The sequence below is a fragment of the Callospermophilus lateralis genome, chromosome 7 (genome assembly GCF_048772815.1).
Source record: "Callospermophilus lateralis isolate mCalLat2 chromosome 7, mCalLat2.hap1, whole genome shotgun sequence".
NCBI lineage: Eukaryota > Metazoa > Chordata > Mammalia > Rodentia > Sciuridae > Callospermophilus > Callospermophilus lateralis.
This window is the reverse complement of record NC_135311.1, coordinates 75,564,461-75,592,077: the sequence shown is the minus strand read 5'-3', so window position 1 is coordinate 75,592,077 and position 27,617 is coordinate 75,564,461. Positions and strand designations below refer to the sequence as shown.

Sequence of the window (27,617 nt, the reverse complement as noted above, 5' to 3'; positions counted from 1 at the left end):
TTTGCTTTTGGGAAGTAGAAATGCCTGTATCTTACTCTCTACAAAACAAGTTAATATTCATTTTCAAGGCACTGTATGTAGTTTTCTGACACTAGAAATTATGTCAGAATGTTCTGCTTTATAATTTAAAATACTTAAGAAATTTAATTAAATGGAATTATAATATGGATTATATATATAATTTGATATATGTCAATTATTCAGTAAAACAGGGAGATGCCAAACCATACACCTCATCTTCATCTTCACTGAAAAAAAAATCAAAGAGTCCAACTTTTAAAGTCTGCATAGAATATTTTAACTTTACAAAAATAATATGATTTTAAATATATATTTTTTGAAAAGTTAACATTTATACAATCTGGTTGTTAATGCAAGACATGCATACATCAAAGTACCTACAACATGATAGGATTTTTTCCCCCAGTATTGGGGACTAAACTCAGGACCTGTGCATATTAGGTAAGTGTTATAACAATGAGCTACATGCTAGCCTTTTTAAAAATTTTAATTTGTTATATATGACAACAGAATGCATTATGATTCATATTATACATATAGAGCACAATTTTTCATATCTCTGGTGGTACACAAAGCAGAGTCACATCCTCCTTAACGTCAGGTCAAATAAACAAACCTATTTTGTTTACTTGACCTGACTTTAATGGCAGGTAGCACTATCCTGGATAGTGCTATTGCTGTCTGTTGCAGAAAAAATTACTGTGAAAATATATCTCATCACCTTGAAAACTTAATTTAAAACCAATCTCTATTAGTAAAGCAAGGATGTGACATCCACACGTTTTCATACATATACTTAGGGTAATGCTGACCATCGCATTACACTGTCTTTCCTACTCCTATACCCCTTTTCCCCTCCTTCCTTTCCCTCCCCTTTTCCCCATTGCCCTATCTAGAGTTCATTTAATTCTCCCACCCACCCCGACCCCCGCAGCATATTATGGATCAGCATCCTTATATCAGAGAAATCATTTGGCATTTGGCTTTTTGGGATTGGCTAATTTCACTTACCATTATATTCTCCAGCTCCATCCATTTACCTGCAAATGCCATGATTTTATTCTCTTTTAATTATGCCCAGCCTTTTTATTTTATTTTGAGTCAGGGTCTTACTAAGTTGCCCAAACTAGTCTTGAACTTGAACTCTTGCCTCAGCCTCTTAAAGAGCTCAGTTCTCAGGTAAACAAACCCTGCCCCTAGCATGATAGGAATTTTATCCAAAGTGCTTTTGTTCTTTTAAGGAAAATTATTCTAAGTTGAGGTATACAGGTAGAATTCTTGGCTAGCATATACAAATAGTTCAGTTCCCAGCATTGCAAAAACTAAGTAAATGAAGGAAAACATTTCCAAATTCTTTATATGTAATTATCTTAAATCACAATGGTATGAAGGTCATTAGGACATGTTTCCTTTTGAAGCTTAGTGTGTAAATTTCAACAATGATGAATAATTATAAATTCCAGAAAAAAATGAACTTCATGCCTGAGATTCTGACATAATTCTAATCAAATTACTAATACTGTTCCTATAATCCACAATACTAGAAAGATATAAAAGTGAAATTTCTAAATTTTAGAACTATCTGCCTTCCACTTAACCAAAAGAGGAGTTCAAACCCATTTTGTTTACTTGACCTGACTTTAATGGCAGGTAGCACTATCCTACTGCTGTCCGTACAGCATAAAAAAATATTGTGAAAATATATTTCATCACCTTGAAAGCTTAATTTGAAACCAATCTCTATTACCAAAGTAGGCAGGGGAGAGGGAGGTGTGTGCGGAGAGAGAGAAACAGAAATAAGCATTTGATGACATACTGTAGGCTTTCTTATGTTAAACCTTTTTTATTATAGTAACATATCTGAGTAATTGAAATAACTTCACCATACAGATACCACATGCTGGAGCATGACAATGCAATGCTAATTGCATACTGTGTTAACATTTCAAGCACATTTTCTGTGACAATATTTGGATTCATATACAGGTTGTAAAGCACATGGGGATATTTGAGTCATGATTTGTGTTAGTACATGTACTGCTTTTAAGCTAATCCTCAAATCCAAAACCGTCTGCAAATCCATTAATCACATGTTATAGTATGTGTAGTCATTACTGTATGAACTCAGGACAAGGAATTGTGGTTAGCCTTTGAAAGAGAAATATCAGCATTATAGGGTCACTTTTGTAAGGTAAGCCTTCTTACTAATTTAAGAATAATTAGTCTATTGAATGATGTTTTTACCAATAGCTTTCAAGTTAGTAGAAGGGGATAAAATGAAAACTTTATTTACTCTTCTTAGGTAAGACAGCCCAGTTAATACAGAATATGTTATTTGAACAATTTTCCTTCGATATATTATATACATATTTATGATAGAGAAAAAAATGGCGGCAGTCTCAAAGTGTGCAATAAGTTTTAATATTAAAACTTTTGGTTGCAAGAATGTTATTTGTAGCCACGTATCTTGCTTTTTGTATGGATCCAGTAATTAATGCTTTTTTAGGCATAGAGACTTCAACCCGATTCCTAAAAATCTCAGCAAACTGAACTTGATCCTGTAACATATTGGATCTAAATTTTATTGTTGTTGAGGCAAACACATACCATAAAATTCAAGGACAATGAATGTTTAAAAAGCAGGATTTCTCTTTTCTTGACTTTGTCCATGCAAAGTTCAAAGCTTGAAAGGGAATTCAGAGAAGGAGAAAGATAAGAGGGAGAAGAGAAACAGAAAGCAATGTAAGGAATAAAATTTTCATCATGAACATATTTCTAAATTTTAATTTATTTTTAAGTTAACATTAGTCCAAAATATTTAAATAACTAATATTTAGATAACATGACTCTCAAAAACAAATTTCTCAATTTAAAAAGAAGAGCAAATACTTAAAAAATCATCAGATCACAGGAAGACAATTCATTAAATAGTTACATTTTTTTATTGTTAACTCTTAGAATGACATAAACCAAGACTCAAAATGTAAATTAGCATTACAAAACAAAAATGGGAAGCATCTTCTGTCACTCCTGAGGTATTTCCTATTATTTTTGAAGAATATATAATTAAGAATGAATCAATGCTTTACAGAAAATTAAATAATAAAATTTATGAAGCTTTTTTGGGGTACTTTTGAAAATGTTGAATATTGTAGTGTGTTGAAGAGAATTTCTACACAGAAGGACTTTCACATTTTAAAGAAAAAAATATTTGAATTTATTTATATTAAAACATCTGAAATTTAAAGTTAGATAAAATTCCATACTCATCTACTCTCTAAGTTAAAAATAAAAGTAAAATAAGACCATTTTCAGTTTTTTTTACATCTGCCACAATAATAATCTCTTTAAAAAACAAATTGTCAAACTAATAGTAGAATAGTAAGAGGCTCTAACATGTATTAGTTATCTATTGCTTTATAACCAATTACCCCCAAATTCAGAAGGCTACAATGTCTGTGGTTCAGGCAGCTAGATGAACATCACTTAGTTGGATGCCCTCAATTTCTTATGGCTAGAAGCCACTATTATCTAATTGTACATAAATATTAAATGAAAAGAAAGGGACTTTTGTTGTTTGGTTTGGTAGTTTTTTTAATTTGGGGAGGAGGAACTAAGGAAATTTTGGTGTATTTACACCTAACATAGACATATAATAAAATTTGTGTACATATCCTGGCATCTTATCTGTAATATACAACTACATACTAAACAGAGGCTACCATTTCCATTTCCATGCTTGATTCTGTTACAACATCATTTTTGTATTCTTATAGTAAATTAAATGCATTAAAATTTATTGCTTATAAAATGAATCAAAATATGAAGAACAGTACCTTCAATATATTATATAAAGCAAATGATAACTAATCTACGATGCTAGAATATTTGAGTGAAAACTAATTTGCAATCTCAGATTGGGTTTGTATGACATGATTTAAAATAAAAAGGTTCTTTCCTAGACAATCTGGAAATCAACCCAATCTTATAGCTTTGGTAAGCATTCCAGTCTTAAGATTTACCCAATTTAGGGGTATGTTTTTCTATATCATAGTGAAAGTATGCTTCCATTGTAAGTAAACCAAATTCCCTTTTAAAACCCCTGGTGAGAACAGCTTTCACAGTTTTTCAAATAAAGCTACTTTCTCTCCTAAAAAAAAAAAAAAAAAAAAAAGAGTTGAATTTGTACTAATGCTTATGCTGATATGTTTTTACTCTGTGAATAAAAAATTTATAATAAAAACTAAGGGATATTTTATGCCTCAAAAGCATTTCTATGGTCTCTGGAGACTTCATGGTTCATTATTATGTCTTCTCCTCTTAGTTGCTCATTAGGGAATAGCACTACAGCAGCTAGAGTGCACAGCATGCCAGGTAGCATATATAAACAATGAGCAAATGGCTTTTATTCATAACCTCATCATATCAAAGCAGATCAGTATGAAACGGCAAATGTGGGTAATAAAATTCTAGTGCTCAAAATAAGGCCAGATGTAAGTAGCTAGAGAAGTAAAATTTAGTTCATCAAATAGCAGGGTAGTTCTATTCTTTTAAATTCACTTTTATCTTTCAATTGTGTGAGTGTGTTTCTGGAGGAAAGGTTCCTCCCAGTGTTGAACATTTTCATTTTTTATTTTAAATAAAAATTTCACTCTTGTATGAATAAAGACAGAAGTTCTAAAACATACACTAGAGAAAATTAAGTGACCATTTGTGACTTAACTAAAGCAAGTGAATGACCATCAAACTGGGTTGACAGCATTTATCAGCCACTGCAAGTTGTGTCTCCTTCATGAATTAAAAAAAAAAAATGACTAAAAATACTCCATGAAATGACAGACTTTTTGATCATTCTTACAGTGGTGTTATAAGAGCTCAGTGTTTACATTATTTATTTTGGAAAAGCTACACCATGTTTAATAATTCACAAAATAGGTTCCTAAACACTTTAGGAATTTCCTTCATCCTGATATCTTGTCCTCTTTTCCCACAATGACAATGGCAAATTAATTGGGATGCATCCAGCAAAGAAAGTTCCTAACTGGAATGTGGATGTTAAGTAGTCAAAAGAATAAAGTAACGAGCAATAATTTAGGAAAGAAATAAATCATTTCGGTCCAACACTCTCAGAAGATGGCCTTAAAGCAAAAATCTGTCTGACTTACAACTCTGGGTTGTCAACTATCCAGCTTCTGAATTAAACCAGGCCAATCTGCCTGTCTCAGTTCTCCTGCTGTGAGGCCGTTTCTTGATTTACTGGAAATAAATTTTAGGATATTAAAAAGAAGTACAACATTCATGAATTTTGCAAATACATTAGCATCTATGAGAAGAACCACTGGGTGAGGAAGTTTCAATAAATTTCTGAAAGTAATATACTTTCTAAGGAGTTCAATGATAGAGGTGTTTATATTTTTGTGGAAAACTAAAGGCTCACTTATTGGGTTTCAAACCATAAGCAAGAAATGGAAGTAAATTGCTATGAAACTTATCCATAATAACATCTGACAGGAAGAAAACTTCATACTGTACTTTGATTAAAACAAATTTCTCAAGGGTATTTCAATGATTAGTAATATGTGGCTACTAGAATCTTGTATTCAGAATCATTTAGATTTTTCTATGGTGTAATAAGAAACTACCATACTAAATTTTGTAAATTGGTGTCAAGATTGAGAGATTTATTATATATTAAGTGTGATGCATTATTTTTTAACACCAAAATGAGTTTTAAATGTCTGTTCTTGTACTTCTGCAGAAGAATTGTACTTAAGCATATGTTTACCCATCAAAGACATATTTTCCAAATAAAAATGTTATGAGACACAACAGTCATACAGAATTCTGTCATTACCATCATTTTCTGTTCCTTTCCATGACTCCCTATAAAATGTAAAGATATAAACTATATTACATTTTATTGTTAGCCCAATGGATTGTCTTCTGTTTTAGATCATAATATGATCTTACCAGACCCTTACTGAAAATGTACTTTATTACATGTTGATAAATTCCCACACAGAGGAATAAAAATGTAGGAGAATCAGTTTGGGATTTTTTCTAGTACTTTACACGTGTATATTAATGGTAAGCCCATTTTATAGTTAATCCTATCATCAAGCTTCTCAATCTTTTGTGTTTCATTTTAAATGGCTACTGTGAGTAACGTAACTATAACATATTATACTATTAATGCTTTTTCAAGTCAAAAGCTGTGTTATCTAGAAAATAATTTAACACTGTAATGGGATCATCAAGATCAATTCCATTTTATAATCTCTGCAGCAAAAATAACATTTCTAGTAGGAAGGAATTATAAACCTAGCAAATTCTAGACATTCACATATTTGTGTAAACAATTTAACATGGTTTATTACATTTCCAGAAAGGTTAAATCTTATATTCAGTTTTCTGCTAATTCTTCTTTCATATATTATAATAAATATATATATACATATATAATTTGAGTGCATGTGTGCATATATTTCCACACATATATGTCATATATACATAAAACAGCACTTAATGGTTACTGTCTTTGTGTGTTCAACTTGAGGCAGTAAATTAATTGCTATTATGCATGACCTATGATGGATCTTCCTTTCAGTTTCATGAATGGCCATATCGGGATGTAAACAAAATATTGGAGCGAGTCATTCCAGGAGAATTGTATTTTGTGTTGTAGATTGGTGTTCTCATGAAGAACTGGGTACTTCCTGGTAGTAAATACCTAAAAATGACAGGTAAAAAAAATTAGATTATTACAAGCAAATTAGTATTAACATTTCTCACTAAAGGGTTATGTGTTTAGTAATTTACACATCCTACATGAAAATTGTCACTGTAATAACAGTGCAATTCATATAAGAAGATTTCCTCCCCAAGATCAGGGGTCAAGGAAGCTCATAGAACTTTACTCAAAGAATTGAACATAGATGCAACATATGATATTATTATCTCAAGATATCCCATAAACAATCATTGAACTCAAATGCTATGAAACTGTTTATGTGGCTCGTGTTAATTTAGAATCCATCATCAGTCCCCGTAAGTAATGTATGGAGCCAAATATTTCTTTAAAATATGGGATATGAGAATTTTTGACAAACCACATTAACAGTAATTATGTTTCCAAGAAGCTGGAAATACTGATTAGAATTTAAAATATATCATTGAAGTATTATGTCTAAGGGTAATCTAAAAGAAAAAGTTAAAGATTAACATTCATAATTAGACTAGAAATTTTATATTCTTAGGCTATTCAGGGCTGATCATTACAGGTTATATGTAACCCTTACAACTAAATATATTTTAGACGATGTGATTTTTCCTAATTTTACAAAGACAATATAGAGTATATACTACACATTTCTACTGGACCCCAGGGCAGCATCCTGTAAATAGACTATTAATATTAATATAGTAAAATATGTGACTGTTCATAATAAGTCAGACAAAGACAATGAGTAACTTCATATTGATTAACGTCATATTTGCCAACAAATGCTCCCCTCTGCTCTTTTTTCACTTTTCACTCAAAGCTCTGGATATTCGAAATTTCCAAAGAAAATTGTACACCCATATAATCCCTTTTCTTTGAAAAACCTTGATTAGCATTGTGCCAGTCCTATTTATATGTCTAGAGAGAAACAGTCAAGGAAATCCAAATGAATAATACAAATAAATAACTCTATTTGAAGTGAAGTCCAAGTAATCCTGAAAAGGAATTTGCTAAAAAGTCAAAACAAAGATCTCTATGAGAAATTTCTAAGAGGACAAGTAGCAAAAGAAGGAGACTGGTAATTAGCAGCGGTTTAAAAATAAACAATAAGAATCAGAATATTCATTTTATTCTCTTCATTTGACATCAGAATCCTTTGGTGACAGAATAATAAAATCATAGATAAATGAAAAAAGTGAAGGTCAAGAACACTATTAGCTACTATTCTATGTTAGACAATATTGGAAACTATCGTAACCTATCAATGGAAAGTTACATTTATATTTGTTTTATTTGAATTTTGTTGAAAGACAATGGATTCATTATAATCAACTTTGTACAGCGTTCAAATTAAAATGGCAGCACTTTCCATAATATACATAAACATTATTTTCAGCATAAATTATCTAATAATATCCACTAAATCTATTACCTAACATCAAAAACTATAAGCAAATTGCTCAAATTATTAAGTTAATAGACCAGTAAAATAATATACAACAAAGTAAATTAAATCAAAATTCTATAATGAATGATGAATAATGAAACAATTGATTTCTCATATCACAGATTATGTATTTTCTTAACATCATGGGTAATTTATATGGATTAATTATTATGTCAAGAGTTAGTGGATTTATGATGAATCTGATACCTTTTATTATGTAAAAGCTTCCCTTTCTATTTAGGATAGAGGTACAAAATCAACTAAAGTGTTTGATCAAAACCCATTATTCTGTATTAGTTGACAGTTAATCTACCTTCTTTTGAAAATGCATTCTGACTGTACTGGTAATTACATAGTAAACAGTAACTTCTACCAATTTTCTTACAAAGAATTTCTAAGCAAACATTACTATTGATGTTTCAGTAATATTAACACAAACTTTTGTGTTAAAAAAATCTTCATTTCACACATGAAAAAATGAAAATACAAAGTCCGGACCACAGCTAACTTCTATTTAATTAAACAAATATTTAAATAGCATTTTCTGTGAGCATGATAATATTTCAAGTAGCTTACAAATGTTATTAATTCACTTGGTTTTCACAACAATTCTATATATTAGATATTCTTGTTAGCTACATTTTATGTATAAATAAACTCTATGATACATACAGTGGTCAAATTCCTTTCCTATGGTCACACAGCTAGTAAGTGTGAACCAGGATTCAAAGCCATGAAGGTCAGCTTTAGTGTCATTGCTCATCACAACTATACTATGTTGTCATGACAATTTCACATAATTGTCATTGTACATGAATACAAATTTTTAAACTAATGGGTACAATTATATGATTTTTGCAAAAATATGAAGTATGAAATAATGCTGAAAATAGAAAAATATTATACATGTCACAAAATCAAACTTTTCAATAGAAGCAGAAAAAGTTAAAAGCTTTTTTTAAGACTAGATAAAGAAGTACATATGAACTTAAATTGGAAGAAACAGTTTGATTACTTAAAGCATTAAAGAGAAATAATATTTACTATTTGTCTTAATATTTCCATTATTATCTCTTGGTAGATTCCCACACTAGCTGAACACTAAAGAATATTTTTGAATGTTCTTTGCAATGGAGTTAAGTAATACAATTTGAATTTTTAAACAGGAAAACTACCTCAAGAAAGCAAATTTAAAGACCAAGTCTAAAGAGTTTTTGTAAAACACCAAAAAGTCTGAAAAATTTACAACTTTATCTTTATGGTAGTTTATTTTTTTATATACAAAACAGGCTAACTCAGCTGCCTCATGCCAAGGAAAAATAATTCAGATCACCCTATTTCCATCTGCTTCACCCACATAGCCTCACTTCTTTGCTCTAAGGCTAGGCACGAGCATCTTCACATACCCTCTTCCTATACACATAGTACACACACTCATTTATTCCTGATTGATGTAGAATTGGTTGATCTTTTATGTTCCCTCTTGTTGTCAGCCGTGGAGGATCTCTAGAACAAGAAGCATTTCAAAACTGGTAGGAAATTAACCTTGGAAATGGGAAATGTATGCTCTACCTACATTCTAGGATCTTCCTGGAGTAAGACAAAGACATCTGACCCCCCACACCCCAAACCAGAATAAACTCAGCTGCCTGGTTGGGGAATGGAGAGTAGGCATTTCCAGTATTTTCTGAAAACTTTTTTTATTATAGTAAAATGATATAACATGAAATTTATAATTTTTTACCATTGTCAAGAATACAGTTAGTGCATTAAGTACATTTACAATATTATGTTACCATCATCACAGATTCCAGAATAGTTTCATCATCCCAAACATAAATTCTATACTCATTAAATACTAATTCCCATTTTCCATCCTTCTAGGCTGAAATATAGTACAGTAGTAGAGCACTTGCCTAGCATGCATGAGGCCCTGGGTTCAATCCCCAACACCACACACAAACACAAAGTTTCTCATTCCCCTCCTCCTTACCCTTGGTGACATCTATAAATTTCCCTATTCTACAAATTTCCCTGTTCTCATGTAAATGGAAATCACAATATTTGTCCTTTTGTGTCTGTTTATTTAACTCAGCATGCTTTCAAGGTTCATCAATGTTGTTTTGTATATCAGATTCCATTTTGTTTTATGGCTGAATAATATTTCATTATATATGTACATCATATTTGTTCATCCATTCATTTGTTGATGAACCATTGAACTGGTTCCACCTATTGGCTGTTGTAAAAAATGCTGCTGTGAACACTGATGTGCAAGTATTTCTTTGTTTGAGTCTTTGTTTTTGATTCCTTTGGGTATATACCTAGGATTGTATTTCTTGGGTCACACAGTAAATCTATTAACTTTTTGAGATACTGCCAAACTATTTTCCACAGCTGCTTCACTGTCTTACATTCTCATCAGCAATGCAGGAAGGTTCCATCTTCACACCCTTTCCAGCACTTACTATTTTGCACTTTTTAAAATACCAATTATAGTAGATATACATTGTTCTGATTTTTAACTTTGATTTGGGGGATTAGGGGATAAGCACTGGTTTCAAGTTTCACCTCTGTCACGTGTTAGCAATGTGGACTTTGATAAACCACTTAACTTCTTTAGACTTTTTCGTTTTCTCAGTTGTGAAAAAAGTCCAGTAGCTTCTGTCATGCCTGCAGAGTATGGTGCCAATGAGATAGTGTACATAAATGAAATACTTCTAATAATTTATGTATTATGAGCATCAGCCTCACTAGCAAGAACATGTGTCAAACTTATCATAATGTAGGGCCGTAAATGGTGCCATGTATTTAACTCCTCAGTTTTTAAAACTTCTTAATTGTAAAGTATAATATACATTCAGAAAACTACATAAAATATTAATATCCAATTTAATGAGCATTATAAAATAAGTATTTGCATAACTACCTCTCAGGATAGGTAACTGAACATTCATAGCATCCCTTAGCTCTGAATTATAGCATCTCCATGCACTCCCTCCCCATAAAGTAATCACTATCCTAACTTTTATGGTAATTTCCTTATTTGCCACCTAAGTATGTATTCCTTAAACATAATTTAGTTTTGCATATTCTTATTTTAAATAAGTGGACAAAATATGTATTCCTTTATATCTGACTTCTTTAGCTCAACTTTATGTTTGAGACTCATCCATGTTGTTATACCGGATGTGCAATTTGTTTAATATCCACCATATGGATAATATTCAAGAAAATGCACCCATTCTTCCATGGATATTTGAATTGTTTCAGATTTTCACATATTATGAGCAAATACTGCAATGCTCATTCTACTAAGTGTCTTGATGCCCATGCCCGCACATTTCCACCAAGAATTTACTGGGAGTAGAATAGCTGCAAAACAGGTAGACTTTAGTATGTGATGCTGAACTGTACATAAAAGATGTCAATTGTTACTGTCACCAGCAATGTAAGAGAGTTCCCATTTCTCTACATTCCTGTCATCTCTTGGTATGCAGAGCTGGATATTCATTATTTTTGATTTTATGTATTTCCCTGATTATTAATTACCTTAAATACTTTTTCAAATGTTCCTTGGTTTTTTTTTCAAATATCTTCCCCATTTTCCTATTCAGTGGTCTCTTTTTATTGCTAGAAATTTGTAGGAATTCTTATATAATATGTATAAGAACATTTTAATGTATCTTATGGGTTGCAAATACTTTCCTCCATCTTGCAGCTTGCTTTTAGCTCCTGAATAGAGTATTTGGATGAACAAATGTTCCTGATTTAACATAGTCACATATATTCATCTTTTGCCTTATGATTAGCACTTTTCAGTCCCCTTTTTATAACTATTAAACATCTCAAATTCATGAATATATCCCATATTATCTCCTGAAAGCATTAGTTTTGCTTTACTGGTTTACTCAGTTCACAGGAAATAGTTTTTATTCATGGCATGGGTAAAGTCAAGTTCTTTTTAAAATTATTATTTGGAAATCCAATTGTCCAGCACCACTTCTTTAAACAAACTTCTTTTTCCCACTCTTCCTAAGTAAAGCATTCCCCCTTTTTGTCATAAATCAAGTAAAAATGTAGGCCTGGGTTTATTTATGGCTCAATTATTTATCATTTTGCCAATTCCATATTATCTTGGCTTAATTTATCTTTACTATAAGTTTTTGTATACAGTACTTAACAAATTCTACCAGTTCATAGTTTATTTCAAGATTATTCCTTTGCTTTTCTATATTATAAATGCTAAAAAAAAAAAGCTTTGGTTTAATATTTTCCTTACCAAAAGTAAATAAAAATAAGATTAGTTGAAAACTACATATATACAAAACTATCTGCAAAGAACTGACATATTAATAACAATCATTTCAATCATGAATAAGGTATATCTTTTCATTTTTTTAAGTTTTCTTGCCTTTCTTGTTAAACTTATTCTTTTTTTTTATTTAATTAGTTACACATGACAGTAATGATCTCGACATATCATACAAACTTATTCTTAAGGGTTACATAGAATTTCAAGATATTGAACATCATATTTAAAATTTCATATTCTAACTATTTGTTGTTAATACAGAAAATGCAATTGATTTTCTTATATTGACTTTGATTTCATCAAAATTGTTGCGCTCACTTAAATGAATCTACAAATTTGTTTAGATGTGTATCAGCACAATCATACCTACTGGTAATGAGTTTTAATTCTTTATTTCAAACCTAATTTTTAAATTTATTTTGTTTTCCTCATTACATAATCTAGGACTTCCAGTACAATACTGGACAGAAGTAGTGGTAATGAGAAATCTTGCTTTATTTGAAAAGGAAAGTCTTTAACACTTCAACATTTAGGTTTGTTTGTTGTGATATTTTCATAGCTATCCTTTATTAGACTGTGGAATTAATTTTTCCCTAGGTGACTAAGGAGTTTTTAAAGCAAGAATGTACACTGAATTCTACCAAGTGATTTATTTATGTCTTTCAAAGTGATCTTTTATTCTATTAATATAGAAAATTATACTGATCACTTTTTAATGTTATTGCATCCTTAAATTGATGGATTAAGCAGAAGTTGATCATGATATATTATCCTATTTAAACTCTCTGGGTTCAGTTTGTTACTATTTGGTTTAGAATTTTTATATCTATGGTTAGCATTGAGACTGAATATTCATTCTCTTTTGCAATAATTATCCAGTTGAATTTTGGTATCAAAAGTATGGCAGCTTCATAAAACAAGGGAATAAAGTTTTCTCTTTTCCTGTTCTCTGGATGGGTTTGATAGAACTGACTAGTGAAGCCATGTAAACCAGGAGGCCAAAAAGTGGTTGGAGATCCTAAAGCTTCCCAAGTAAACCTAGTTACAGTGAGATATTGGTTCCAAGAATGCTAGTGTCAGATAGGGTGATACATACATACATACATACATACATACATACATAGATTAATTGATTCTAATTGACCACCTAGATGTATATATCAGTTCTATTTGCTTAAATATTATGGGCCCTGAGAAAATCTTTGTACTACGTATGCCTATGATTACATTTCTGAGAAGGCCACTCTCTTTCATGTAATAAATGCATCAACTCTAAAGCCTCCTAGGAAATATCCCACAGATCTTTAATCAAGATATACATTATCAATAAACCTGACTGATGTTAACTCTATTTTTTTCTTTTTTAGTTTTATAGATAAATTAGCCAAAATGTATCACCTTATAAATTATTTAGGTGCATCTCCTTATAAGCATATTAAAATATTTATATATTTATTTATAATTAAAATTAAATAAAGAACTCAAAAAAATTAACACCAAAAAAACAAATAACCCAATCAATAAATGGGATAAGGAAATGAGCAAATATGTCACAGAAGAAGACATACAATCAATCAACAAATTTATGAAAAAGTGTTCAACATCTCTAGCAATTAGAGAATCAAAACTACTCAAAGATTTCATCTCACTTCGACAGAATGGGAGTTATCAAAAAAATCAAGCAACAATAACTGCCAGCAAGGATGTGGAGCAAAAAGTGTGATTCATTGCTGATGGGATTGCAAAACAGTGTAACCACTTTGGAAAGCACTATGGAGATAACCTTAGCAAACTTGGAATGGAATGCCAGTTGACTCAGCTATCCCAACTCCTCAGTCTATCTCCAAAGGACTTATAAATAGCACGCTACAGAGATGCAGCCACTTCAATGTTTACAGCAGCTCAAAATCACAATAGCTAAACTGTGGAAACAACCTAGGTGTCCTTCAATAGATGAATGGATAAAGAAACTGTGATATAAATACACAATAGAATAGTACTCAGCCTTAAAGAAGAATGAAATTATGGCGTTTATGGGTAAATGGACAGTATTAGAGAATATCATGCTAAGCGAAGTAAGCCAATCCCAAAAAAACCAAAGGCCAAATATATTCTCTGATAAGTGGATACTGATCCATAATGAGCAGGAGGCAAGGGAAGAAGGGAGAAACTTTGGATTGAGCAGAGAAGGAGAGGAGTAAGGGGCAGGGGAGATGATAGAATGATATGGACATTATTACCCCAATATATGGGCATGAATGCATGAATGGTGTAACTCTACCTCATGTACAACCAAAAAAATAAGAAGTTATACTCTATCTGAGTAAAATAAATAAATAGTTTAGGTGTGCCTCCTCCTAAGCATATTAAAAATATTTACATATTTATTTAAATATTTAAAATTAATGTATAAATATAAATTCATATGTACATTTTATCAGGTATATTCACAAATTAAATAAAGCTAGTAACAAATATTGTTACTCTACATATAAAGCAAAACACTATAGGTTCCCTTACTTAAGAGGAAAAATTTATGTTCTTAGATTAATGTAACATTGACTTAAGTTTTAGTGGCTAGACATTAGGGAGAAATGTTTATCTCCCTCTGCTCCTTGTGTTTCCATGTTTAACTTCCAATAGTATAACCTTCCTGGCTTCTTACTACAATTGAGTTATCTGATTTGTGGATTTCAAAGAAACGGGCATGCTTGGCTCAGCAATTCTGCAGAGAGAATACATTCACACTTGCCCTTCCACTAGACTTCATCAGGCAAGGGTAGAGGAAAGTCTGGGTTGATTCAGCTCTGCCTTGGAATAGGTAAGTTTAGTTCTGGAATTCAATATTGGAAAACCCACTAATCTGACATCTAAACCATGTCCCCAATGTAACTTTTGTAAGTAATACAGCTACATTAATGACTGTGTCTGATTCCCACATCTCTTTCTCAAAAGGTTCTGAATGTGGGCAGAACAAAGATGTATTTACTAACACTCCAAAATGCTTATACTCACAATACTGGGGTCACCCTGAGCACTCATCAGAAGTCCAGATCTCATTACAGAACTCATCAGAAGTCCAGAACAACATTACAGGGTCAGGAATATCTCTTCTGACCACAACAAGGAGAAGAAAAATCAAAAGGCCTGAAGCAACTGTTAGGCATAACAACTTCTTCTGGTGCAAGCTGAAAGACTTTGCCTATTTGCCTACCCACAAAACTACACAATTCGTCACAGAAACAGGGTCATGACATCTGGAACTGCAGAAATCACATCATAGTGTGGATGAATTCCTTTCTAGACTGGAATTTAAAGTTTTCCTGATCATGCTCCGAAAACATAACCACTTAATGAGAAGATTCTTTACTTATATACTATAATGTCTAAAAAATGGATTTCATTCTTTTACATCACAAGACTATTCATGAAAATAAATTAATTTTATTTCAATAATTTGCTTCAATCAAACCATAAAAACTGCAGAATATAAGTTTAATATTTACATATTTTCAAAATGGTTGATTTTACTTCTGCCGTGGTTGTGATCAATCAGTTATTATTTTCAGAAGAATTAATATAGGTTAAAGGTACTACAAGAGTATAATGACAGAATCCAAAACAAAGACTTAATATATCTTTGTAAAAGATTTTGTGCATAATATTCTAAGGATCCTGCTTGTTGCAGTCACTTTGTAGAAAGTTGGTTTTACTATTCTCCCTGAGATCTTTTTGTTTAATAAACAGATCAATTTTCAGCTGTGTCAAAAAATCCAAACTATGTGGTTCCATTTTCCTCACTGTTTACTCAAATATTGGTTGAATTTTTTGACTATTGCGGCTTATTTCCTTCTACATTGAGTAGTACTAAATGTGTACACATAATAAAGCTAATATATTCATTTTATTTCTAGTAGGAGCTACAATTGTTTTGAGAAATACTAAAATGTGCTTCTTATTTAATTTACTCTGTATTTTTGCAACTTACAAACAATATTGGGTTTTTTTTTTTGGAGTTTTGGAAAGTTACCTATTTCAATTTAACAACTGTCATAAAACTCAAATTTGAAGTGAAACTTGACAAAATTTCAACTCCAACAGATTTTTTTTTTTTTTTTTTTTTTTTTTTTTTTTTGGTGTTGAAGGGAGTAGTGGAGGCTTTCTGAACAATAAAATAAAACCATAGGCATCTTCCCCACTAAAGAAAACTCCAGGAAAAATGTTCAAATATGCCTACTAAGAAGCAAAAGTTGAATTTATTACCACATATTTGGATGCTCTTACTGCATTTTGTAAACCAAATAAGTTTATATAAGTATTTAAATAAGTATGTAAACCAAATAAGTTTATTTCCATGTATGCTGTTTCCCTCATGTCCAGGTTTGTGATTGCTGTCCTTGTTTAGTCCCTTAAAGGAAAAGATGTGCCATTTAAAAATATTTTGTCGATTATTGCGTGTGTAATTTTTAGCCTTTAGATTTTTATCCCTACCTATCTAAGCAAAAAGAAACGCTCAATTTCCAACTGTACTGTGACATTATTTTATATCAAGATCTCAGGGAATAGAGAATGTAAACAGTACCTGGAATTACCCCAGTCAGGACCAATGCCTGAGAGTGATCCTCTTGTGTCGGTGGCATATTTGTAAACCACTAGCAAGCACTGTTTACAAAGCTCCACCAGGCGCTGGCAACACTGGAGCTGCAAAGGAGTTACCATCTCTGGGCTTCTACTGAATATACTCTCCCAGGAGGATCTGTTGGCATGGAAACAGACATGACTTCATGTTCACATTTAAAAATGGCAACCAGCTATATCATTTACCTAGCAACAAACCAATAAAGAAAGCTAGAAATACTCTCACACATCTATAATACATACAGATGATTGAAAAGTATGTAAGAAATACAAATTAGGAAATTAATCTTTATATAATAAAAGAACCAACATCAAATTCATGTACTATTTGTCTTTAAAGATTTTGGTGGTTCCAATCATTGGTAGCTAAAAGGATGACTTCCCAACATCTCCTAAAAAAAAAAAGGAGTTACTCCATATTATAGTTTTGTAAAATACTGAACTGATTTCTCAAAAATTAAGTATTCTAGGAATTTAGGGTTTCTAAGAATTGGTATTTACCTTAACACTAATAACGATCCTACAAAGGGGTTAAAAAGTTGCTACAATTTAATCTGTGAACCGTAGCACTAGGACAATTAGGTTAAACCCTTTTTAAGACTACATCCATGATATTCCCAGAGCACAGGTCCTGTGCTCTAGAAGTAGCATTATCTCCATGAGTACTAACACACTGCAAGGTGGGGAGCAGTGATTTGGATCAAGGTGTTTGGTTGCCTCGTGGTTGTGGTGCACTTGTACTGGGAACCCCCTTAGCAAAAGTACAGGTTAATCCCAACAGCTCAGAAGGCCGAGGCAGGATGATCAAAGCCAGCCTTGGAAAAGCAAGGTGTTAAGAAACTCAGTTAGATCCTGCTCTAAATAAAATATAAAATAGTGCTTGGGATGTGGTTCAGTGGTTGAGAGCCCCTGAGTTCAATCCCCAGTACCCCCTACCAAAAAATGTACAGGTTAAGATTGCCCAGTTGCTATGGTGATAGCCTGCCCAAGGAAACTGCACAAGCTCAGAGTTATCAGTCTTGACCTTGAAACTCAGATACTAGCTCCCAGGGTTAGGGGATTCTGAGCATAGCAAGAAAACCATAATGTTTCTTCAGTGCTGTGACCTTTAAGCCTGGCTGCTTTGCAGAAACTTTCCCACAAATAACCTTTGAATGATAAAACCTATATAATAAACATGCTGAGCCAGCTCTGGATCACTGTTCTCAACTAGAGATCAGTATCCCACCTGATCCCAGCTTTCTCTCTTAATGTTTGAGTGTTTTTCTTAATCCCCTATCGCCCCTGGCCTGTTTCTAGGGGCTTGGCAGTGCAGGTGGAGACATAGCAATCCTAAAGTCAGTGTCCTTCCTCTTTCAGTATGCTTGGCTCAATCCAAAGCAAGAGCTAGTGCACACTTCCTTGGTAACCTCAAGTGTGTGTGTGTGTGTGTGTGTGTGTGTGTGTATTAACAATCAGGAAAGACCTCACCACCCACCCAGTCACCCAAGAAAAGAGAGAAACTTATTCTCTAATGTAAATGAAACTCTTCAGCCTTGAGGAAAAATGATTTGAGACTTGGTAATGTTTCAAGTCTCATTTTACATAAACCAATTCATGTAGTCCTTATAGAGAAAACAGTAGATTGTCAGAAAAAAATATTAAGAAAAATATTTTCCTGATAAAATGTACTTCCCAATGGAAAATTCAAAAACTCTATTTTCAAACTTCTGTGGCTATTTGAGATACTTAGAATTTTACCAAGTGCCTTAGATACTCAGAAAGGTATTTTTATTATAAAGGCAAATGGTTTCTTCTCTTTTTTGGGATAAAACTGGTCCCAAAAAGAGAGCATATATAATAAGTGTTTTGTCCCTTAACAGAGGAGTAACAGTCATTTTCACTCAATAAACAATAATATGCTAATTAAATTAATTCAAATAAATTTAAAATATTACTAAATATAAAAAAACCATATGTTCATAGATAAAGATAGGTAATTAGAAAATAAACTTACCTAATTTGAAAAAAAATGGGGAAAATTATATTTATAATCAATATTCCATAACCTTCCAGGTCTTAAATCTCTGGATTCAGATATAAAAAATTATATAAATGTAAATACACATAGAAAACATCCTGTTTTGACTATCTGCCTAGCATTTTGCTGACAGAATTCTGAGTATGTCTACAAAAGTCTACCTCCATTACCACCATCAACTCTCAACAGGGATGTATTATTTTTACACTTTGGAGCCATTTGATTAGAGCTACTATCAGGTCACTCACATTAAGGTAATTTTTCCTTTTCTTAACTTGGGGTTTAGAGTTAGAAAAAAGAATAAACAAAGTGGGAGAACAACAAAAGGGCTACTTTAACTCCCTAGTTTGATGTAATTTTCTACGTAATATGTGAGTTATAATCTAACCAGGTTTGGCTTCTCACTTTCTTATTCTTTTAAAAATTTTTAAAATTAATATATGAATCAAAGTCCTCTATATGTTTATTTCTTGTGTGTACAGTCATCATTACTGGCCACAGACTCTATTCTATTCTGGATTAATCCATGTTCAAGTGTCAGCAAACCAAAACCCTTCAATAAGAAGAAAGACAATGAGAAAGACCAGCTTGCTCCAGCTCCAAGCTAATGGCACCCTTCTGCACAGAGGAAATCTGTGCCTCTGAAAGCACCTCACACTAGGCCCCGCTCCCACCACCCTGCATGGCTGTGTTCTACAAAGCACCACCTTAGCACCTCAGTATCTTAATTGCCAGTGCTAAAAGGTGAGAGAAAGCAGAAATAGTTAAAAATACCAGTGCTTTTATCAAAGCAACCAGGGTCTCATCTGCCTGCTTTCTAATCTAAATTCCAAAGAAGTAGAGTACCCAAACCTATGAATTCAGAAAGAAAAATTAAAATGATTAATAAGTTCTTTGGGGAGTTCCTTAATCTTCAGAGAAGACAGTGAATGAATGACTTTAAATGACTTTTTTAGTAAGATAATGATAAGATACACAATACGGAATACATCTGACAACAAAGGGGGAAAGTAATGAAAATCCAAAGACTTAAAAATTCTCATATTGTTCAGTGATCCAATAATTTTCACCCCCTTTCTCATCAAAACATTTAATAAGGCAGTTATCTGAAGAGTGAAACTGGTTCATTCTTTTCTCCTCTGTAAAAGTAAGTACTAACTGATTGGCCAGAAAGAAGAAAGTTTTGTTTTGTTTTTTAAATCAATATATCAACAGAATGAATGATCACCAACAGAAAGCTGAAAAATACCAATAAGAACATCTCCAGTTGAAAGTGATACGAGAACAGGGAGGTTCACATTATTTTAGGTAGTCCATATTTTATGCACTGATATTCAAGTAGGCATAAGGCATCCTAAAAACAACAGTTATCTTAGAATGCTCCTTAAAGTGTATTTGTACACTAAAATTCTGAAAGAAAAGATTTTACATGGCAGACTCCCACAAGAAAATACTTTTGACTAAAGGGTCCAAAGGACCTGGGTGTTTCACCTTGGGGATTGAGTACAGAGGGTGCTTTTGCAAACTGTTAATTCCTTCTCCTCTGTTCCACGGCCTCTCCTTTTGCATTAAAGTGGCTGACTCCTATTCCTCTTGCGGGTCTCGGCTGAAATGCTAGTAGCCACAGCCACTTTTCCTGAGCTGTCAGGTCTACATTTGAGTTCCACAGAATCCTAGACTTACTTTCCTCCAATACAACTTGGTGGATAATTTTATTCACAAAAATTCCAAGAGCTATTTCCCTGAAGAGATCATATTTGGAACATGGGGCATTATGACCCTCTCAGTGGGGGCTGCATGTAATAGAAGGGCTCCTGGCTATGGGCTCAGCCTTGAGTATTTTCTGTTTGGCATCAATAAAACTCATGAACCAATTCTAAAGAAATGTGTCAAAAAGAACTACATTACTCTTTGATGTTTGTGGAAGTGAACAGGGAATGGCTTAATTTGTTTTATTCTTGGGTGTGTTGACAGAGGCAGAAATCAAGATGGTCCAGTTATTAGGTCATATTTTCCCAAGATTTTACACCTAACTGGGAAAGCGCTGTGCCTTATATTAAAACAATTCCTTCAGATCTGGGAAAAAATAGGGTTTCACTCTGACTGACAGGATGTTAGACGAAATGTTAAAGGAGTGTATGGTGATTAGACATGATTCAAAGGACAAAGTGTTAACTATGCTGGATCCAAGCTGAGAATCAAAAATGGTATTAAGCGACTTCATTAAATTAAGGAAGCCTAAGAAACCCATTTGTAAAGCTGCTGATGGGTTATTTACCTCTACAAACCACAAAATTGAAAGAGCTGGACGGAGAGTGGAGTATTTCTAAGTCAAAACTATTTCTCCTCCACCAGCCCAGGCACAAATGGGCAAGGAATTTGGAGTTGCAGTAAAACAAGCTTGTCAGGCACTGGAAACTCCACTTCAAAGAAAGTCAATGAACAGTTTTAAGGGCTAGGCTCTTGACTCAGATAACGCAGGTTTAAACGTAGGATCACCCCATTACTCTGGGAACGTGAGCAACCTACATATTCTGTTTTAATTTCCTCATCTGTCAAGTGTGGATAATAATAGTAGTTTACTCAAAAATATTTTTGTGGGGATTTTATAGGTATTTAACATCTAAAACAGTATCAGTAGGTCTTCAATTGTGTGACCATCACAATCATTAATAGTAGTGAAAGACACCTGAATCAAATTCAATTTTGTATCTCCAAAAGTATCTACCCAACAGTGAAATTTGGAGGGATGTGCCAAGGACAGGAGAAAGATTCTGAAAAGAGTTAGAGCATGCTAGCAAATTAGCTCAGGAAAGCGGAGCCCTGGAGGCAAGGAAGTATACTCCTCAAGTATCTCTATGGCCTGATACTAGAGGTTACCTAGGAACTCAAAGCCACCAGCACCAATCTTAGCATCAGACTGTCTCATTGCCATCCATAGTGGAAAGTAGCTGAGATCCACATACAGCATCAAACCAAGGGATCAACGAATAGAAAAAAAAATATATTCAATTTTGAATTCAGACTGAGAGAACTTTTACAGAAAACAATTCATTAAGGGGCTGTGAAATATGGTTCAAATATTACACGCTGTAGAAATCACTTATTCCCAGGATTGTGCTCACATTTAATCACACCCCAGAGTGCCTTATGGATTCTTCCTGTTAGTGAATGAATGGCAGCTGAGGAAAAAGATGATGGTCAGGAGTCTGCAAATGATATGAATGACTCAGCATCAGATGATTAGAATATGGAAATGGGCACTTCAAGATTCTTTTAAAAAGAGATGGGTCTAGTCTCAGTCTTTATATAAGATTTGAAAAATGCAGAAGGTACAGATTTTTTAGAATATTGGAAAACCAGTGAGTTTGTTTTTCTAGAGCAGAGTTCAAGTAGGAGAGTAATAAGAGAGAAGACTGAAAAAAAATAAAAAATAATCAGCATATTAGGCTTATATATAAGAAATTTAGACTTTGAAGATAAATGAGAGAAATCACTAGATTTTGGGAAATGACCCTGACAGTAAGACAGTAGAGAAAACAAAACTTTATAGACAAGAATGCCTAGAAATCTTTTAATGTCACTTAGCCCTTCCATCAAAAGATACACTTTGTCTGAAATCCTGTCATACTTTCTCTGTGCCTCTTTTATATTGTTTACTTTTGTGTACATCATATTTTGTCTACAAAAGACAGAGGTGCTTATTGGTTAAGAGAATGTACTTTGGGGTCAAGGCTAATGGAGCTCAAATCCCAGTTACTCTGGGTCCTTATCCCTGGGTGCATCTCAGATTTCTTACCTATAACACAGAGACAATACAGAGCCTTATTCAAAGTGATGCTATGAGGAATGAACCACTTGAACACATGTAAAGTGATTAAACAGAGCCTGGCCTACAATAAGCAGCATTGTTAACTATTTTTATCACCTTCTTGAGAGAAGCAGCTATATCAAATTCACTTTTATATCTCCAAAAGTATCTACCCAACAGTTAAATGTTGATGACTGTAGAAAGGATAATGATAAACAATTTATAATAGCCACAGTCGAAATAATGTGACAGAAAAACAGGTAGGATTTCACCAATGAATGAAGAAAGATAGCGTTGAGGGGCTGGTGTTGTGGCCCGGCGGTGGAGTGCTTGCCTAGCCGTGTAAGGCCCTGGGTTTGAGGAACCTCAGCATCACATAAAAATAAATTAAAAAATAAAGGTACAATACCTTGGTGTCCAATTAGAACTAAAAAATAAATATTAAAAAAAAGACAGCATTGAGAAGGAAGATGCAGACACCTCAGAAACATCACACCTGTATGATTAGGAGAATAACATCAGGATTATGGGAAGTCAGGAAGGGAAGACATTTCTGAATGAAATGGTATGGAGTGTTTTGGTTTCAGATATCTTGAAGACCAAATGACAGTGAGTCACAACAACTTGGGCAGCACAGGAATTCTGGAGGGGAGGAAGGGTATCGCCATAATTTTAGAAGTCTCCTACATAAAGATTTAAGGATATTGGTTTGTAATTTAAATTTTTTCATTAATTAAGTCTACTTTCTCTTCACTGAATTCAAATTAGTTACATGATGTTATGTTAATATTAATCATCTTATATAAATCAGGTTAATTGATATAAATTATAGATGAATACTACCACAATTACATGCAGTAAAAATAATCCATATTTACAGATTATCAAAGAAATCTAACCATTTTATTGGACTATCTCTATAACTAAATGGTAAAATATTTAAAAATTACACAATAAGAGATGACTTAGAACTTACCCTGAATCACAGAAACAATTCCAGAGTCCTTGGCCATGACTCCAGAGTAAGCGATTAAAAACCCGGTTGAAAATCCGATATAAATTTACTTCCTCAACATCAGCTACCTTCCAGATGCGTGGAAGAACTGTACGAATGCTTGTTTTTACTATGTCCAACACCTAATGGAAAAACCAAAGCACTTAAAAATCTAGGTATGTTCAAAGATGGGCACACACACAAAAACTGAACAACAGCACAGAATTAAAAAGTCCAAAGTAGATCCATACACTCATGAAACTTTGGTATATAACAGAGACAACAAGTGATACCACTGGAATAAGAAGTAAGTGTTCAATAAATGGAGATTTTAAAGTAATAATCTTTATGAAAAAGAATAGATGAGGTTGAATCATTACTTCTCTCAGCTAACAAAAATCAATTCTAGTAAACCATCAAATATCTTAGTGGAAATTAGGGGTAAATATTTTTCAAATCCTTTTAGAAAGAGGTTTTTCTAAAGTCACAAAAAGGAATAAGACCACAAAAAATCAACAGATTTTGATCATATTAAAATGAAGAACTACTGGTCACTAAAGAAAATAAAAGACCAAATTACAAATTTGGAAAACATATTCAAAAACACATACTTTCTTCCAACAAAAGACTAGTATCGGGAATATACAAAGATTTCTAACACTTATAAATATCTTAGAAAAAATAGACAAAAATTTATGAACAGGCATCTTACAAAAGAGGAAATAAATATGAAGAATAAAAATTAAGTCTATGTAGTAAGATATCATTTCATACCCATTTAAATGAAAAAAAAAATAAAGTCTAATGAGACCAAGTGGATGGCAATCTACCATGTCTCTCAGACCTATTGGTATGAGTACACACTAGTATAATCACTCTGGAAAACAGCTTGAAAATTCATGCACTGTTTGTCTCAGCAATTTTATTCCTAAGAGAATCTATCAGAGGTAAAAATAGGAGGCATGCATAAGATTGTTCAAACAACAGAAACCCTAAACACCTCATTCAAGTGAATGTACCTCACTCAAGGAAGAGGTAACAAAATGCAAAGTGTCCTCAACCAGAATTCTGTTAAATACCAAAATAATGCATTATACAAAGAGAAAAATCAGGAGATATCTCAGAATATTATATAATGTAAGAGATCATCATAGAAGGAGAATGTGATCAAAAGAATAAATGAAGGCCAGATGGAAATCCAGAAAAAAAAAAGAACTAAAAAATGTCTACTAGACTTAATGATGGGGTTCAGCACACACTTCCCCAAAATAACACTGAGGCATTTGAGAAAACAGTAGAAGTAGGAAGGACAGCCTTACCCTTCTCCCCTGAACCAGGTCATAAAAATCTAGGAAGGATTGTCTGATTTTTCCTTGAAGGAGGTCTTAAGATGCTCAGTGTAGAGAGTTCCTCCCTATACCTGGAGTAAAGAAACATCCTCATCTCTAAAGACACTGTGTCCCTGTGTCTAAACAAACAGGCCTTGATAAAATACCCTCATTTATTACTACTAGATTACCCCCTTTTTCCATTCATACTTCCTTCATTTTAGCCATATCTTCATCAAACCTAAGCATAGACATATACAAGTTTATGTGTTTCTTTGTTTCCAAAGGGTCCCATGCCATGTAAAACTTACATTAATTAAATTCATATGTTTTTATTTTCCTCTACCTTAAAAATTAAGTGGTCACTGGAGAATTCATGAAAAGGAGTTTCAATCAAGTAAATAAAGGAGGAAACTAGACTGCAGTGATTAAAAAATAGAAATCATGAGTGTAGACTACCCTTGTGCAAAATTTTAATCAGATGGGAAGGAATTAAAAAAAAAGATTGTTCAAACAGCCACACAGTTATAAACACCTGGAAACGACCTAACTCTCCAACAGTGGGAGAATGGATAAACAAACAGTGATAGTGGAGAAATGGGTTCATCCCCCCAGAGGGGATGACAGAGTTACTTTGGATTAGAGGAGAATAGGGAGGGGAGGGACCTGAGGCTAGGAAGGATAGTAAAATGAATCTGACATTATTACCCTATGTACATATATGACTACATGACTGATGTGATCCTACATCATGTACCACCAGAAGAATAAGAAATTATATTTCATATATGTAAGATGTGTCAAAGTACATTCTACTGTCATGTACAAAAATGTATGTCAGAAATTGTATATAGTATGACAGTCTTAAGAGAATTAAAAACAAGAAATTTTTAAAATATTTATTGGAAAAATATACTATTATGATATTAAAATATAAAGAAAGAAATTGAGGAACTGGTGAATGCTGAATTCAAGAAAACAGTTCCCTGAGACAAGGGACACAGAGGATAAAAGAGATCCATTTGATTGGATATAGGTTATTATCAACAGATTAGCCATTGTTTAGGTGTTGGTTTCACAGGTGGTATAATATTAAAAACAATAAATAAAAGTAGGCCGTATGCAGACTAATGAGGAGACACGATCATGGAACAAGAACTACAGTTAATCTGGATATCTGAAATCCAAGTGGTCCTAGAAAACATTCTGGGGAAAGCTGCTTTGCCTAATGCATGAGTATTTGATTTTTACGCAATGCAGGGATTTCCAATAAAACTCTTTCATAAAAAAGTTAATGCCAATACATACAGCCACTTTAATTTCAGCTCACCAAAGTAGATTTTTCACTTTTTGTTTTATCTAATTATGGCAAATGCCATAAAAATGAGAGTGAAAGATGAAAACAGAAAAAAAAAATGACTGTCAAATACATAGGCTGAGCAGAGACATAATTTCAACAAGAACAAATATTTGAAAAACTGGAAACATATAAAAGAAAGTTTCCTTCTTTTTAAGACAGGAACATTAAGGAAGTGATGTTATTTCTCCCTGATCAAGGTGAGTTTGGAATACCAGCTACGTTTCTCACAATGAACTCTGAGCAGCATCACTGCTTCTCTGCCTGTGCCAGCTGCCCTCACTGTGGAGACAGAAATGCAAACCCTAGACTGGACCAGGGTCTGTCAGCAAGGGGAGGGTAAGGACAGATAATGCAATCTACAATAAAGAAGCTCATGGAAAATACTGTCTTGGAAAAGCTCATTAACACAAATAATGAATGCTTAATTAAAAAGAAGAATTTTTAAAACTTTAATATGAATTATTCACAATAATGCTGATATCATATGCATATTAGGCATTAATTTATGCCTTTTGTTTTTTACAACTTTCATTGACGCTATTAGTTTTAACTCTTTTTCAATGTAGACAGCAGTACTTACAACTGATGTGGTAGAAGAATCAACACGAATTATAAAAAGATAAATTTAAATAATTTCTCAATTTTCTACTTTCTGTCAATATATCAGTGAGGAATAACAGGCTGAAAGTCAATTCAGAAAGGAGACAATGGAAAACTAGTAAATTATAGGTTAACATAAATTAATGTAAAAAAATTATGAGTTATATAAAATAATTGAAATTGAAAATGTTATCAACACTGGGAATTGTAAGATTGCCCTGAATCAATGTTTTCACCTTATGTTATAAAAGAGATTGTTCATCTTTTAATTGATAAAGCAGTTGAGATTATGGACTATTCATCCTCTTTAAATAATCTTATGGTAAAATGAATATATGCTACACAAGAACCAAACACAGGGC

The 27,617-nt window shown here is 32.8% G+C and overlaps 1 protein-coding gene across 5 annotated transcripts in view; it reads right to left on the bottom strand.

Annotated features, from left to right (window-relative positions):
* Window positions 1-1,993: 1,993 nt before the first annotated feature.
* Ttll7 (tubulin tyrosine ligase like 7) overlaps window positions 1,994-27,617 on the bottom strand; it is a 144,083-nt gene continuing 118,459 nt past the window's right edge. For all 5 annotated transcript variants that reach the window (XM_076863649.1, XM_076863650.1, XM_076863652.1 and 2 more), the window contains 3 exons: window positions 23,950-24,110; window positions 17,087-17,260; window positions 1,994-6,751 (listed from right to left, as the gene is read on the bottom strand). In XM_076863649.1, coding sequence (XP_076719764.1) covers window positions 6,631-6,751; window positions 17,087-17,260; window positions 23,950-24,110 — 456 coding nt within the window. In that variant the 3' untranslated portion in view covers window positions 1,994-6,630. The remainder of the gene's footprint in view (window positions 6,752-17,086; window positions 17,261-23,949; window positions 24,111-27,617) is intronic.